Raw genomic sequence first — 17,500 nt, 5'->3', positions numbered from 1 at the left:
TGAGAGCAGAGAGGAACCTCCTCACCTCCTGCCCTGTCAGAAGATGAGAGCAGAGAGGAACCTCCTCACCTCCTGCCCTGTCAGAGGATGAGAGCAGATAGGAACCTCCTCACCTCCTGCCCTGTCAGAGGATGAGAGCAGAGAGGAACCTCCTCACCTCCTGCCCTGTCAGAGGATGAGAGCAGAGAGGAACCTCCTCACCTCCTGCCCTGTCAGAGGATGAGAGCAGAGAGGAACCTCCTCACCTCCTGCCCTGTCAGAAGATGAGAGCATAGAGGAACCTCCTCACCTCCTGCCCTGTCAGAGGATGAGAGCATAGAGGAACCTCCTCACCTCCTGCCCTGTCAGAGGATGAGAGCAGAGAGGAACCTCCTCACCTCCTGCCCTGTCAGAGGATGAGAGCAGAGAGGAACCTCCTCACCTCCTGCCCTGTCAGAGGATGAGAGCATAGAGGAACCTCCTCACCTCCTGCCCTGTCAGAGGATGAGAGCATAGAGGAACCTCCTCACCTCCTGCCCTGTCAGAAGATGAGAGCAGAGAGGAACCTCCTCACCTCCTGCCCTGTCAGAGGATGAGAGCAGAGAGGAACCTCCTCACCTCCTGCCCTGTCAGAAGATGAGAGCATAGAGGAACCTCCTCACCTCCTGCCCTGTCAGAGGATGAGAGCATAGAGGAACCTCCTCACCTCCTGCCCTGTCAGAAGATGAGAGCAGAGAGGAACCTCCTCACCTCCTGCCCTGTCAGAGGATGAGAGCAGAGAGGAACCTCCTCACCTCCTGCCCTGTCAGAGGATGAGAGCATAGAGGAACCTCCTCACCTCCTGCCCTGTCAGAGGATGAGAGCAGATAGGAACCTCCTCACCTCCTGCCCTGTCAGAGGATGAGAGCAGAGAGGAACCTCCTCACCTCCTGCCCTGTCAGAGGATGAGAGCATAGAGGAACCTCCTCACCTCCTGCCCTGTCAGAAGATGAGAGCAGAGAGGAACCTCCTCACCTCCTGCCCTGTCAGAGGATGAGAGCAGAGAGGAACCCCCTCACCTCCTGCCCTGTCAGAGGATGAGAGCAGAGAGGAACCTCCTCACCTCCTGCCCTGTCAGAGGATGAGAGCAGAGAGGAACCTCCTCACCTCCTGCCCTGTCAGAGGATGAGAGCAGAGAGGAACCTCCTCACCTCCTGCCCTGTCAGAGGATGAGAGCAGAGAGGAACCTCCTCACCTCCTGCCCTGTCAGAAGATGAGAGCAGAGAGGAACCTCCTCACCTCCTGCCCTGTCAGAAGATGAGAGCAGAGAGGAACCTCCTCACCTCCTGCCCTGTCAGAAGATGAGAGCAGAGAGGAACCTCCTCACCTCCTGCCCTGTCAGAGGATGAGAGCAGAGAGGAGCCTCCTCACCTCCTGCCCTGTCAGAGGATGAGAGCAGGGAGGAACCTCCTCACCTCGCGTGTGTGTGTGTCCGCGTGCGTGTGTGTGTGTGTGTGTGTGTGTGCGTGTGCGCGTGCATGTGTGTGTGTGCGCGTTAGGGCTGGGTCAGTTTGAAAATTTTAAAACCGGTTCGATATTGCCGTCTAAACCGGATCGAACCGGTATACCGATTTTTTTTGTAATTAATTATTATTATTATTATTATTATTATTATTATTATTATTATTATTATTATTTTTTAAGCAGGTCTCCCGAGTGTGGCCCATAACTGTCTGTAGTGCAACTTCAGTCCACCTGATAGCGATAATACACCTCTAAGCTGGTATTGTCAACCAGCAATGATACTGAATAAAAGAAGCAGGACACCTGTGTAACAAACACACCCTGTATTTATTTCTCATAACCATTCAGCTCAACTTTTCTTCAAACATCAACATAATAAACAAAATAAGACTTTTGCATACTAGTGCAACTTGAGAAGAGGCTAATACGAACAATAGTGCAATCAGAATGGACTGGCAATTTTTTTTTTTTTTTTTTTTTTTTTTTTTTAGGTTTTTTCGGTTCGCACGTGATCAAACCGGTTTGGGCTCGTACACCGAACCGAACCGGTAAAACCGGAAATCGACCCATGCCTAGTGCGCGTGCGTGTGTGTGTGCGCGTGTGTGTGTCCACGTGCGTGTGTGTGTCCGCGTGCGTGTGTGTGTGCGCACGCACACTGCTGAGACACTGGTAGGGTATGCGAGGGAACCAATCAGCTTACTTGATTTTATCAGGCGGTTACCAGCAGGAATTACTGCTATATAAAGAAGCAGCTTGAGCAAACAAGATAACATGAAGCATTTCATATTATTTGCAGTCTCTGTTGAGTCAGCTGTTGAATGCTTATTAGCAAGTAAAATGGCTGCTAAAAGTCTTTTGAGAAGAACCCAAACCAGCTCTCATTTGTAATCTGTGCACAGCCTTCTCCTTTCAATGTCATGGTGGTTAGGAGGACTCTGCCTGTTTGTCTGACCTTTCTGTCAAAAACGCTTTTCTCTGCTCGCCTGATAGAGCCAGCACAAACATCCTCGCTCCCACCTCTCGATGTACGACTTACAATCCTAAGTGTGGCACAGTGACATGACCCCCTCTTTCTGTCCTCCCCAGAAGTTCAGACGGAGAGTCCAGGAGTCGACCCAAGTCCTGAGAGAACTGGAGATCTCATTACGCACCAATCATATAGGGTGAGTCACTGTAGCGTTGTGTGGAGGCTGTGTTGAGAGCGTCCCAGGCCGGGAGGGGGGGAAGTCTGGCATTCCAGACACCGGGAGACGCAGTAACACTAACCACCACCAGGCCCCTTTCACCTCGGCGCGCTGGCCTAATATTACCCACAAAGCCACGTGCTCTCATGGGTAGAAATATAGAAAAAAGAAATGCCGTGTAACTGTTCTAAATAGTCGATGTTGTTTCAGTGTACGAGACTTAGAGATGTTACTAAAACAGCGTCATGATTTCCCATCAGATGACAGAACACTGGCCTATTCATCAGTAATTGTAGGTATTCCAGGATGGCGAGCTGCAGCCTGCTCCAGCTGATCTCCATTCAGTTTGTACAGTCAGTCACCCTCCAGCACAGATGATATCTCAGTGAGCGTGGAGCATCGTCTCATCCGTCTGTCCTGCTCCGCTGCATACTTTCTCTTTGCCTGATTAGGGCCCCAGATAGAGAGGGACAAGGCATCAGTAATGAGGCCAGCGGTGCATTCTGGGAGCTGTAGGCAGGATTTAGAGGGAGGAATAGAGTGCCTAACGGCCAAAAACACACAGGACGCGTGTGTTTGTGAAGACCCGCGGTGCGCACGCAGCCCGTTTTCATTTCGGCGCCCATGTTAACTGATCTGACCGTGCCCACAGCGCCCCGCTGCGCTTCTGTTCGGTGTCTGTTGTTCTATTTTTCCCGTGAGCCACGAGCGAATCTGTCAAGCTGAACAGAGCCCATCATACCCAGACAGGAAGTCAAGGCATAGAGAATCCGGGCAATTGTCAAATAAAACAAAACTCAAAATCTTCTTGGGTCTCATGCCAAACCCATAAGAGGGTGTGACTTTGGCATGGGTTTGAGCGGGTGGGAGGGATGGAGGTGGGCGGTGACAGGATATGATGTATGTAACCTATGTTGTGTGTAGTTAGATGTAGGATATGACAGGATATGATGTATGTAACCTATGTTGTGTGTAGTTAGATGTAGTATATGACCGTGACGATGCTATGTAAAGCTCTTTAAAACTGGTGTTACAACTTCCTGTTCAAAATGCAGGGATACTTTGTGTAACAGTCACAAGATCTCCAATACACACACAACTGTATCGACTCTCTCTCTCTCTCTCTCTCTCTCTCTCTCTCTCTCTCTCTCTCTCTCTCTCTCTCTCTCTCTCTCTCTCTCTCTCTCTCTCTCTTTTCTTCCTCCCTCACAGACACAAAATATACTCCCTTTCTCTCTGTTTTGCTCACTCACACAGAAATGCACAAAGTGTTCTGGTGTCGTCTCTCACACTCCTACACATCGTTCTACACACGTATCTGATTCTGCACTTCATCAAACCAAAACAAACCACAACGCACAACACAGCCGACGGCAGAGCAGTCCATGCATTGTTTACAAGGATGAACTTGTTTTAGCGACCTTATGTTGTTGTTAAACTAGATTCCATAAATAATCGACCTAATCTAGATTAGACAATGAAGCGTTATCATTGTGGAGGGGAGAGAGGGTGGCGGGGGAGAGATTGAAATAGGAAGGGAGAGATGGGTGGGGGCTGGGGGCCAAGATGTCAGCCGCTCAGACAGTGAATAATCACTGGTTCTTTTCAGATTGTCTCTTTGCTGGAGGTGCTGATTCAAACTCTCGCTCCCCGCCTGCTTGCTCCTCGCGTGCTACTGAGCCGACAACAACATGTGGTGAATGGGCAGATTGTTACAACAGTGTCCTGTGGTAATGGTTACCATGTGTCCCCGCTGGGTCACACCTCCAACCTCTTTAAACACCGCATGGCCCCACCAGGCACGGCTTTACTGGACGCTTCCATGCAGTCACACCACAGGGAGCTAATAAAGGAGCAGCTAGTGGGTTTTTAGTGGGAGTTTAGCCGACATCCTCGTTAGCCGTTTACAACGCAGGACCACTCAAGGACCACTGCCTGTGTGCCATCATGCCTGTGTGCCATTAGGCTTTATGCTTTGCAAATTTCTCTAATCACGGAGCAATCACGGCCCCTTCAAGGTAATTAAGGCTCCCGTAAATAAATAGACGCGACCCCGTCACCGATGCAATTAATTAAAGATGTTCTGTGAATTGGCCCCCGCGCTGCCTGCTCATAAATATTGAGAGTGGAGGGAGAGCGCTGCACGCTGAGGCTCATTGTAACGTTGCTGCACGCTGAGGCTCATTGTAACGTTGCTGCACGCTGAGGCTCATTGTAACGTTGCTGCATGCTGAGGCTCATTGTAACGTTGCTGCACGCTGAGGCTCATTGTAACGTTGCTGCACGCTGAGGCTCATTGTAACGTTGCTGCACACTGAGGCTCATTGTAACGTTGCTGCGCTCTGAGGCTCATTGTAACGTTGCTCTGAACAAAATGAAAAATGAAAGCGTGCTGAGCGCTGAATGGGTGGCCCAATTCACTGCCTGTAAGGAAGGTGAGAATGGCCGTTTGATCATCCTTACCCGAGCTAGAAAGTGTGTGTGTGTGTGTGTGTGAGTTGTAGAGAAAGGAGAGAGACTGAATAATGGTAATGAGCGTTTGCAAACCTGTGCATGTGTGTAACTGCATGTGTGTAACTGCATGTGTGTAACTGGCTGCTGTGAGCCGGGAAGCTTTGAAGGCCCTGGAACAGGTCATTACAATTCTTTTTGGCCAAAGGGGAGAAAATGGAAGGAGACCGGGTGAATAGTCTAAAAACATCAGTCTCAAGGTGCTCTTATACTCGAGCAAAGCTCCGTGGGGGTGGGGCCCCGCGAGTCTCCGTGAGTCACCGTGGAGACCTCGCGCTGGGGCTGATGCCATTATACTCAGAAAGTGATCAGCATGTATTGTACAATGGTGAGAACAGCCCGTGAAAAGTCGCAATGAAACGCTGTGCAGTACTGAGTGCGCTTTCACTCTCAAACGACCGCACATCAGCACATGAAGGACTCACCAAACTTGCTTTTACTGAAAGCCGTTTTTACTTCTCAGCCCTGATAGCCTACTACTCTGTGCTGCTTTTAATCTCTCTCAATAATGCTCAACACAACACATTTACTTGGTGAAATGACTAAAAACGAACAGTTGCAAATCTAAGTTTATAGCCTACCACATGGGTCAAGAAATGTGGCGAAAACACAGCTCAGTGTTCAGGGCTCAGTGGCTCGAAAGCGGACATGTTTGGAGAGAAGCCGTGCGCTGCTCGCGCTGTGAGGAAAAAAATGTCGCACCGCGCGAGTGCCCGACGGAGCTAGCGAATAACCACGCCCAACAAATTTACGTAATTTGACGCGCCCGCCCCTCGCTCCACCCACGCACCCTTCACGGCAGGGTGAGCATAATTCCCCCTTAAAGCAGGGGTGTCAGACTCATATTAGGTAGAGGGCCGGATTTGTTCAACTGAGACCTCATGGGGGCCGGATTTTTTTTTTTACTAAAATCAATTCGACTCATTTACCCATTTACTTCACAAAAGAAATACTGCTCTTTCCATTTCTCTTGAAACTGCCTGCATTCCGTGTCAACCTTTCTCTTTTTCGACAGCATCTTGTTGATTCCTTTGTTTTTTGGTAGGTTGCCGAATGCGCGATTCAATTCCAGCGTGGCATCATGGCCACGCTTTCTTTCACCTTAGAAATGTTGCCAAACTACGACCATTTCTACTAAAACAGGATGCTGAGAAACTAATTCATGCTTTTATTACTAGTAGGTTAGACTACTGTAATGCACTGTTTACTGGTCTACCAAAAAAGTCTATAAAGAAACTTGAACTCATACAGAACTCTGCTGCTAGACTTTTAACTAAGACCAAGAAGAGAGAGCACATCACTCCTGTTTTAGCAGAACTACACTGGCTCCCCGTTCCTTTCAGAATTGATTTTAAGGTCCTTTTAATTACTTATAAAGCACTTAATGGCACAGCACCTTCATACATTTTAGATTTCTTTACACCTTACCAACCGCAAAGAGCCCTTAGGTCCTCAAATTCCGGTCTTTTAGCTGTTCCAAAAGTACTGCACAAACATAGCGGGGAAACTGCTTTTATGCACTACGCACCAAAACTGTGGAACACCTTGCCTGACTACATTAAACAGGCAAGCTCCGTGAACATTTTTAAAAAGGAGCTAAAAACCTACCTTTATTTGAAGGCCTTTAACTAACCCGCTTATTTTATTTTATTTTTATTTAGTGTTTTATACCCATGCAAGTTCTTAGTTTCTTTTTGTTCTATTTTAGATTTTATTTTTATTTTTTATCCTTTTATTATTTTTACCTTATTATTATTATTTTTTTATTGTGTTAACTTATTTTCATGTCTATAAATTGTCTATTTTATTTTTATTCTTATTTTTATTTCTCTTATTTTTATTATCTTTTATTCCTTTTATTATCTTTTAATTATTATTTTTTATTTCTATTTTAATTATACTATCATTCTTATTGCGTTTACTTATTTCCATGTCTACAAATTTGTTTTAATGTATTCTCTTTTGCTATGGTCTGATTACTCCTGTTTTAAATTTTTTCTTGCATGTCCAGCACTTTGAGCTGCATTTCATGTATGAAAGGTGCTATACAAATAAAGCTTATTATTATTATTATTATTATGGCGGCTTTGTTTACACCTGATGACCTACTGACATACTTCCATGTAGTGCAGGTTAATTAACTTATGAATGAACTCTTAGCTTGCTTATTAGCCACACGTAGTTCATGATAATGGGGTGCGAATTTAATAATAATAATTATATATATATATATATATATTTTAATATTCCAAAACATCTCGCGGGCCGGATGAAACCTGCCCCAGGTTTCATGAGGTCAGGGGGGTCAGACTCAGATCATGGATAGTGTGCATTCAAAATAATTTGCCTAGCTGTTATGGCCCATTTGAGCACAGGAGTTGTAAGTTGACAAACTGCAGAGACTAGGGGTACCACGGTTCATAAAAGTCATGGTTTGGTTCAATGCGACACAGTGTAAAAAGTAGAAATTTCCTTGATTTAAAAAATGTATGAATGTATTTATTTTTTTTTAGTTTATTATGACATCCTTGTAGAAGACTTTCGGTACGTTTGCTTTGCAATGCGTATTGAACCTAAAGCCTTCGTCCCTACCGCTTCAATAGGAATATGCGTATTGTTACAGCGCTAGCTAGCGCGGACACACGTTGTTGTTGTTGAACTCAAACGCTTTTCCTTCTCTCCCCTCAGGTGGGTGAGGGAATTCTTAAATGAAGAAAACAAAGGCCTGGACGTGCTGGTGGAGTATCTTTCTTTTGCACAGTACGCCGTCACGTAAGTCTCCATACCACCACGGTGCCTATGCTGCCAGACAACACACACAATGCTGCTATTCTGCATCTCCAGCACACAGTACCACTGCCTGCCTGCCTGCCTGTCAGAAACACTGAGTCACCCTGCCTCATTCCTCACACATCCAACCAGGCGCTTCTATTCATAGATTGGTGCCATTATTACTCAGGCACAAGGTCCCTATTCAGGGCCAAAGAGACACACACTTAAAGGTTTAATTCACCCCCCCCCCCCCATGCACCATATGTTATTATGGTCTGTCCACATTTCTAATGGTTAGCTGTAAATAATGTTGACCCTCAGCAGCACTGCAGCAGCACTATGAGCTACTTGTTGTTTCTATTGGAATATGATCGGGGCGACATTTTGGGCTCGGGAGGTTTCAGCTCGTTTCAATCACATTTAAATAACATATAAAAGTCATGGAAATGACCAGTTTAAAAACCCAAACAAATCATAGCAGGTATAACTAGCTGCTGTTTCGTAGGCATCTGCCAGCTATAATATAACATGAGCCAAGTTCCTGCTTCTTTAGAATGTCTAGAAACCAACACTGAGATTCTGAAATTATACCATTACCAGTGGTGGGTAGAGTAAACAAAAACGGTACTCACGTAAAAGTAGTTACTTTCAGAATAATGTTCACTCAAATAGAAGTAAAAGTACTCTGGTTAGGGTTAGGGTTAGGCTAACACTAACCCTAAAAAATAACTACTTGAGTAAGAATAAAAAAGTATCTCGTAAACAAACTACTGAAGTACTGAGCAAATTCACGAGTAACTAGATGCAGTTTATGACATCAGTATACAAAGAAAGTGCAACACCGTTCATATGCATTACAGTGTGTCCACAGTGAGTGCACTTCCTATATATTGTTGTTTAAGAGGGTCAGGGTCAGACAGTGCAGTGATTTGATACTGATTAGATTCTCTCCATGGTGCCACAGGTTCGATGGGGACTGTTTGGAGAACAACCCTGAGATGCCAGTGGACAAGTCCAAGCCTTGGAACCGCTCGATAGAAGACCTGCATCGAGGAGGCACCCTGCCTTCTCCCATCACCGGGAACGGCATCACCCGCGCAGGAAGACACTCCACGTTACGGTACACCACGCGCATGCACACACGCACACACGCACGCACGCACACACACGCACGCACGCACACACACACACACACACACACACACACACACACACACACACACACACGCGCACGCACGCACGCACGCGCACGCACGCACGCACGCGCACGCACGCACGCACACACACACACACACACACACACACACACACAGGTAAAGTATAATTCATTCATTCATTCATTCATTCATTCATTCATTGTTTGTAAAAAAAAATCAAATTTAATACTTTCACCATTCACCATCTATGCTTAACGTGATTTGTGTCTTTTTCAAACTAACTTTGTCTTTCATGCTTCTGCACTTTTTGGATTGTCCCTGTTAGGGCTGGGAGATATGGCCCTAAAATAAAATCACGATATTTCAGGGTATTTCTGCGATAACGATATTCTGACCGATGTGACAAACTACTGAAAAATATTTTCTTATTAATTTCAAGAACATACAATTGCAACAAAATAAGTGTTATTGTTTCATATGTCAGCATCAACGTAACGGTTTGCCTTCAAATATTCAAATATGCCTTCAAATATTACCCTTGTTTGTTGTACATGCTCTTTTGTAACCAAACCACTGCCACACTGAAGCCACTCCCCTTTTTGGAGTTAACTCCTCCACTGTGGAGCTGCTTTACAGCCATGCTTGTTGTCGCTGTGCGAACGTTACACCATCACGCAGCAGCGTAACGCTGTGACATCATACCATCACGCAGCAGCGTAACGCTGTGACATCATACATCACACAGCAGCGTAACGCTGTGACATCATACCATCACGCAGCAGCGTAACGCTGTGACATCATACCATCACGCAGCAGCGTAACGCTGTGACATCATACCATCACGCAGCAGCGTACCGCTGTGACATCATACCATCACGCAGCAGCGTAACGCTGTGACATCATACATCACGCAGCAGCGTAACGCTGTGACATCATACCATCACGCAGCAGCGTACCGCTGTGACATCATACCATCACGCAGCAGCGTAACGCTGTGACATCATACCATCACGCAGCAGCGTAACGCTGTGACATCATACCATCACGCAGCAGCGTAACGCTGTGACATCATACCATCACGCAGCAGCGTAACGCTGTGACATCATTACATCAACAAGTTTAAATATTGCCATTATCACGATATCACAAATATGATGTTTTTTAATGATATGAATATGAATTGTAACAATATATCGATAATGATACGGTATGGCACACCCATAGCCCCTGTATTGTGTTTGCTAGCAGGATTGTGATTGTAATGCGATTGTTTTGAGAGGTCACACGTTTCATGTGATGTCTGAATAGCCCCTTCGTGTAGTCATGAGACGCTAAGTCTTTAAATGGCTTAAGACACATTTCTGGGGCAGGAAATCTGCTTTTCCTTGGATTGTTGTGGCTCTTGCCGATAAGACGTTTCTATGACACACAGAGGTTTTTCCTTGAGACAGATGATTCAGAAGAAGATACGATTATGGAATACATCTTTTTTTAAACACCAAACTGACTATTTTAACTCCAAACTCAGTGCAGAGAGGATTAAATGGCATTTACTTCATAAGCCCATGTTAAGATACACTCTGAAACACAAATCCCACCCAATTAAGCGTTATTTCTAACTGCTCATTCTAATCCTCCTCCTGGTTCCACTGATGTTTCAGTGCCGTGTTCACTCCGACATCTCTAAGCTTTAATCCTTTAGTCTGAACTCAAATCAGTGACAGCATGTAGCACCTCATCTGAGATCCTTGTATCATGATGGATTAAGTCACATTCATTCATTCCTTGACTTGTAAGTGGACCAGTATATTGGCTCTACCACTGCTGCTGTGAAGAGCTTTCTCCTATCCCTCCTATCTCAAATCGATTGTTTATTTGATCTATGTAGCAGCAGTATTATTTACTGAAGATATAATAAAACACACAAGGTTGAAGGTTGTATAACTGTATAGTTGATAGGAACGTGTACATTAGACAGACTTAGACCGTCAATACCAATACACTGATTACCCCCCCAAAATTAGGAACACCTGCTCTTACCATGAAATAAACTGACCAGGTGAAGCAGGTGAAAGCTCAACGTTAACTCTAATAAAAAGATACAGAGGCCATATATCGAGGCAATAGAGACAGACATTTCTTCCAAAAATTAGAACAAATAGTTTCTATTCTACCTGGATTTTGTCACGGTTGTCAATCTCCCTCTCTCATTTGAAAGCAATGTTACCCATCTGTTGCATCACAGTTCTCCCTAGCAACCAGGTCTGGTGCCATTACGGAGGTCCAGTGGTTGTGCACACATAATGGCTAGGTGTGTAAGAACCGGGCTTGAAACAGACAGATACGTCAAACTGAACAGTCTGATGATGATGTCCGTTTGTTTGCACATTTAGGTTAGTCGGGTTTCCATCCACCTGTTTTGATGAGAAATTTCAATTTGCGCATAAAAAAACGGAGTGGAAACGCTGCCTAATTCACAAAAACCTGCAAATATCGCAAACAAGTTTTCACGCTTGAGGGAGGCGGAAAAGTCGGGTGTATCGATAAAAGGAAAATGCAAAACGTGCGGTGGAAACAGTTTAAGCGATATTCCGTTGTCTCTCCATTCAAAAACAACACAGTTTGCCTTGATCACTGCAAAACATGACATGCCGTGTGAAGCCTACACATACTAGGGCTACACACGGTAAATCATGGTACGCCCAGCACAATACCCGCCGTGGTAAACAGAAGAAGACTGGGATATTAACTTTAAGGCGACTCACTTCTAGACTTGAATGAAATTGTATTCACTTACTATCTGCTCCGTGGATTACCATTTTACAATTTCGGAGCCGAAATTGTAACATAGCAACGTTGGTCCACAAACGTTGCTATTTTACAATTCTTTTGGAGATCGGGTTGGGATTATAACGTTAGTTTGCCGAGTCGCACCTGGTAATCCAGAAATGGCGTTATGGTACCTTTGTCTACTTGTAGATCATCAAGAAACTTTAAATGAATAACGTTAGATGTGTTTAACAGAGCTGTATATCGGGTCTAGTAGCTGATCAGCAGCTCAGACAGCCTCAAACACCAGGTGATTGACAGCTCTATAATTCGCAAAATAGCAGTGGATGGAAACGCGCATTATTTCGCATTTTATTTTGCCGACTTTCTGAAAATTTGATTACAAGTTGCGATACATTTGGATGGAAACCCAGCTTATGACTCAGGAGGACACCGTCTTCTTGTCTTTAGCTGCTGCTTCAAAACACCAACTGTTGAATGTAGCATAGCAACCAGTCCAGTGTCAATATTAACTTGGGACTATTAGCTAGCTAGCTGTTAACGCCAGCCTCTACCTGATACTGGCCCTCTACTGGCTGTGGGATGTGTACTGATGGGTGAGTCTGACTGTCTTCTGTCCTCGTGTTCCTCCAGCCAGCTGCTTCCAGGCTTCAGCAGCAGGCAGGTCCCAGCTCACAATGAGCTTTCTGCAGTGCTGCTATAACCCTGCTGCTAACCTGCATCCCTGCTGCCTCCCTGCTCACATAGACTTTAACACACACACACACACACACGCACACACACACACACACACACACACACACACACACACACACACACACACACACACACACACACACACACACACACACACACACACACACACACTCCTTGCCTGGCTGTGCTGTCTGCCTCCCTGCTAGCACTGGCCGGTGTATTTGTGCTGCTGTTTAGTGTTGGGGATGTGAATGATTGGTCCTGCCAGCCTCCCCTCCTCCCCCTTCCCCCCCTCCTCCCCTCTCCTCCCCCCTCCTCCCTTCCTCCCCCCTCCTCCTCCCCCCTCCTCCCCTCTCCTCCCCTCCTCCTCTCCCCTCCTCCCCTCTCCTCCCCTCCTCCCCTCTCCTCCCCTCTGCCCCCTCCTCCCCTCTCCTCCCCCCTCCTCCCTTCCTCCCCCCTCCTCCTCCCCCCTCCTCCCCTCCTCCTCTCCCCTCATCCCCTCTCCTCCCCTCCTCCCCTCATCCCCTCTCCTCCCCTCCTCCCCCCTCCTCCCCTCCTCCTCCCCTCTCCTCCCCTCCCCTCTCCTCCCCTTCTCCCCTCATCCCCTCTCCTCCCCTCCTCCCCTCTCTTACCCTCCTCCCCTCCCCCCCTCCTCCCCCCTCCTCCCCTCCCCTCCCCTCCTCCCCTCCTCCCCCCTCCTCCTCTCCTCCCCCCTCCTCCCCCCTCCTCCCCTCCTCCCCTCATTCTAATTGACAAACATTGGCTCCAACCTATTACCACTGGTTTCGTAATCCTTCGATGTTCATTTGTCCGTCATGCAGAATCTCTGGCCCTTATTGTGTGTGTGTGTATCATCACCCTTACATTTAGAATCATGTCAATTCAATGACGAATGTAAAGATTAAGACTTGTATGTGTCTTTTTGAAACGGCCATCTTGAAGGACGCCAAGCGCACTGGACTGTCCAAAATGTTCTCAGAAACGACGGTATGTCGTAAGAGCTACTGAAGTAGAAATCTGTAGCTGTGTTTAGCCCTCCCTCATAGTCTGTAGTTAGTCTTTGATGTGTGCTATTAGTTTTTGTCCCTGTGAAGCAGTGTTCCCATTCTGTCAGCAGGTGTCTCACCACATGACTGCATGTATGTTAAATAGAACATGTATGTTAGAGAAGTTGTTTTGCGGCAGGTAGGCGCCACGTCCTGCTAAATAGAACATGGAGAATACTCATAAATACAAAGGCATGTACACACACATAGTGAGTGTGACGTCAGTTAAAAGAGACATAGTGAGTGTGACGTCAGTTAAAAGAGACATAGTGAGTGTGACGTCAGTTAAAAGAGACATAGTGAGTGTGACGTCAGTTAAAAGAGACATAGTGAGTGTGATGTCAGTTAAAAGAGACATAGTGAGTGTGACGTCAGTTAAAGGAGACATAGTGAGTGTGACGTCAGTTAAAGGAGACATAGTGAGTGTGACGTCAGTTAAAGGAGACATAGTGAGTGTGACGTCAGTTAAATGAGACATAGTGAGTGTGATGTCAGTTAAAAGAGACATAGTGAGTGTGACATCAGTTAAAAGAGACATAGTGAGTGTGACGTCAGTTAAAAGAGACATAGTGAGTGTGACGTCAGTTAAAAGAGACATAGTGAGTGTGACGTCAGTTAAAAGAGACATAGTGAGTGTGATGTCAGTTAAAAGAGACATAGTGAGTGTGACGTCAGTTAAAGGAGACATAGTGAGTGTGACGTCAGTTAAAGGAGACATAGTGAGTGTGACGTCAGTTAAAGGAGACATAGTGAGTGTGACGTCAGTTAAATGAGACATAGTGAGTGTGATGTCAGTTAAAAGAGACATAGTGAGTGTGACGTCAGTTAAAAGAGACATAGTGAGTGTGATGTCAGTTAAAGGAGACATAGTGAGTGTGACGTCAGTTAAAGGAGACATAGTGAGTGTGACGTCAGTTAAATGAGACATAGTGAGTGTGACGTCAGTTAAAAGAGACATAGTGAGTGTGACGTCAGTTAAATGAGACATAGTGAGTGTGATGTCAGTTAAAAGAGACATAGTGAGTGTGATGTCAGTTAAAAGAGACATAGTGAGTGTGATGTCAGTTAAAAGAGACATAGTGAGTGTGACGTCAGTTAAAAGAGACATAGTGAGTGTGACGTCAGTTAAAAGAGACATAGTGAGTGTGACGTGACGTCAGTTAGTTTGTGGACTCACGTTTTGAAGCCTCCAGTTTGGCACTTTGGCTGCTGCCATCTTGGTTCTCGTGCAAAGAGTCCGTGGCCCCGTTCCAATACCCATACTTCCATACTATTTAGTAGGCAAAAAAAGATTTAGTATGTCCCAATACATAGTATGTCAGATGCAGTATGCCAAGAGTACCAGGATGTTGTACTACATCAGCTCCTATTTCAGAGTATGCATCGATGCATGCTGCTTCAGCCAAACTTCCCCACAATCCTTTGCGCAGCAGGAAGTTATGTCTTCTTCTTCTTCTAATGTTTTATGGCGGTTGGCAAACAACTTTTTGTGCATTACCGCCACCTACTGGAGTTACGTCGCACTGACTGAGCTGTGTGTTCATGAATGAGATAATTAACTTTAAGAAAGCCTTGAAATATGTTAAAACCAAACAAGCATGGTGTGTACCAAAACATGCATATCTTGATTCCTGTTTAGATCTCTGACTTAATGTTTTTGCTTTATTTATTTTATTTTGTTTATTTGATTGTCTGTTCCAATTTTGTAAATGTTTAGTCTGAATTTTTTGTATAATGTACTGTTTGTTACTGCCAGACTTTGTTTATTGAATTAAAAAAAAACAAAAAAAAAAAAAAACTCAAATGTGGCGCTGCGGACGTCGGCGGAAGTGAGCAAGAGGTCGGAGTTCAGGAAGCTCACGTGACGACAGATGTAGTGTGTCCCAATAGTATGCATTTTGCATGCATGCTGCACACTACAATCCATACTTTGTGAGGGCAGCGGCAGTACATACTACAAGAAAGAAGTACAAGTATGGGTATTGGAACGGGGCCCAGGACTTTCCCACAGAGCAGCAGCGCCGCCTGCTATTGGTCCATGATCTGTGAGCTGCACGATCACTGGACAGGAGACCTGTCAATCACGCCCAAAACATAGTCTTTTTACGGGTGAGTTCAGTTATATAAAGATTCACTTCCTGTACAGTTGTCATGAAAGGTGAAATTAGCTATAAAGACCAAATACAGTTTTTTGAACCAGGCTGTAAACATGTTTATTTCTGCTGTAAAGTCGGGCATTTTAACATGGAGGTGAATGGGGAATGACTCCCTTTTGCAGCCAGCCTCAAGTGGCCATTCGAGGAACTGCAGTTTTTGGCACTTCTGTATTGGCCTCATTTTTAACAACCGAAACTCTCCCGTCGCTCCTCATTCAAAGCTATAGCGCTATTCAGGAGTGTGTCTCTCTCACGTGCACACACACACACACACACACACACACACACGCGCACCACGCTGTGTCTCAAGTCCTAGTCACGGCCTGAGGCGTGTGACATCAGTGAATCAGTGTGTATCTGTTGCCTGAAGACACGCTTTTATTTCCCAGAACTCTTGGCTAGTAAGAAAGAGCACCTCGTGACAAGGCTCTGAAAATAAACCCTGGCTCTGCACATTATTAGCGTTGCCGCTACTCCAATGCTACACGTTTTATTGTGACAGCGGCACCAGGAGAACGGGTCCGGTCTCCAGGAGAACGGGTCTGTTCTCCTGGAGACCGGGCCCGGTCTCCAGGAGAACGGGTCCGGTCTCTGCCCTGCATGCAGATGACCTGCAGGCCTGTTGTCCTTCTTTGTGTATCAGGTAGTTAAATGAAAATGAGTGGAAGGAGCAGCCCTGTGGCCTCTGTTGAGGCTGTAGATTACTACGGCTCTTTGTGTGTGTTAATGTAAGTGTGTTAATGTAACACACACACACACGTGTGTGTGTGTGTGTGTGTGTGTGTGTGTGTGTGTGTGTCTGGGCTCATTCACGGCTGGCATCAGTTTGTCTTGTTTAGCCGAGCCATGTGCTCTGTGTGTTTGTTTGCATTCAGATGCACTCAGGCTGAACACTGCTCAGGCCCACTGCTCGTTCCATTTCTCCACTTCCTGTTCACCTTATGTAGCCACGCCCATTTGACCCGGTTGTGTGGTCGTGTGACGACTTCCGGCTAAAAAAAGAAGAAAAAGAAAATGGCTGGCTGCTCCAATATCATCTAACTGAATGAACTAATAATTTAGCCAATTGTATGTAACATACCAAATAAAAGCAAACGGCAATGTCTAAGAATGCAACGCCATGTAACTGGCTCGTTAAGTCTCGCATTCCAGGGAATTACGTTAACGTCTGCGGGTCTTATAGTCGTAAGTGGCTCGAGCTGCGCTCGGAGGAGAGAAAACCATCTGAAGCTTTCTTTGTTGGAGTCCAGGTATGTTTTACAAGAAAGTGCTCGTCATTGTGGACGATAACGTTATCTGACCTGGCTAACAGTGGATACTCGCTTGCTTGCTGTGTACCAAGCTCAAAGTAGTAGGCTACGTTCTTTGTTTTACCCCCTGCACTGTCCGCTACAAAAACAACTCTCTTCTTCATGACGTTCTTTCATATTTCGCGCCGTGACCGCCGGAAGTGTTAACACAACCTGCCAAATTCACAAAAGTGAATTTGGCCCACCCCTGCGTCTGAACATAAGGTGAATAGGCTTCAAATAGTTTTCTCCACTTCCTATAGGCTTCAAATAAATTTTGTCTGTTTCATGCCGTTTCCCAGCTGTAACACGCTGCCCAGTCGGAGGACGCTGAAGAACTCCAGACTGGTGTGTAAGAAAGATGACGTCCATGTCTGCATCATGTGCCTACGCGCCATCATGAACTACCAGGTGAG

General features: G+C 45.8%; 1 protein-coding gene across 1 annotated transcript in view; it reads left to right on the top strand.

Moving 5' to 3' along the window:
- The window catches only part of fmnl2a (formin-like 2a), a gene marked incomplete at its 5' end in the record, with an annotated part of 67,626 nt that overhangs the window by 14,603 nt on the left and 35,523 nt on the right, over nt 1-17,500 (top strand). The window contains 4 exons of the mRNA XM_083642240.1: nt 2,570-2,646; nt 7,867-7,950; nt 8,915-9,070; nt 17,387-17,495. Coding sequence (XP_083498366.1) covers nt 2,570-2,646; nt 7,867-7,950; nt 8,915-9,070; nt 17,387-17,495 — 426 coding nt within the window. The remainder of the gene's footprint in view (nt 1-2,569; nt 2,647-7,866; nt 7,951-8,914; nt 9,071-17,386; nt 17,496-17,500) is intronic.

Source organism: Poromitra crassiceps (assembly GCF_964638095.1).
Source record: "Poromitra crassiceps genome assembly, chromosome: 8".
NCBI classification, from domain to species: Eukaryota; Metazoa; Chordata; class Actinopteri; order Beryciformes; family Melamphaidae; genus Poromitra; species Poromitra crassiceps.
This window is presented reverse-complemented; position numbering and strand designations above follow the sequence as displayed.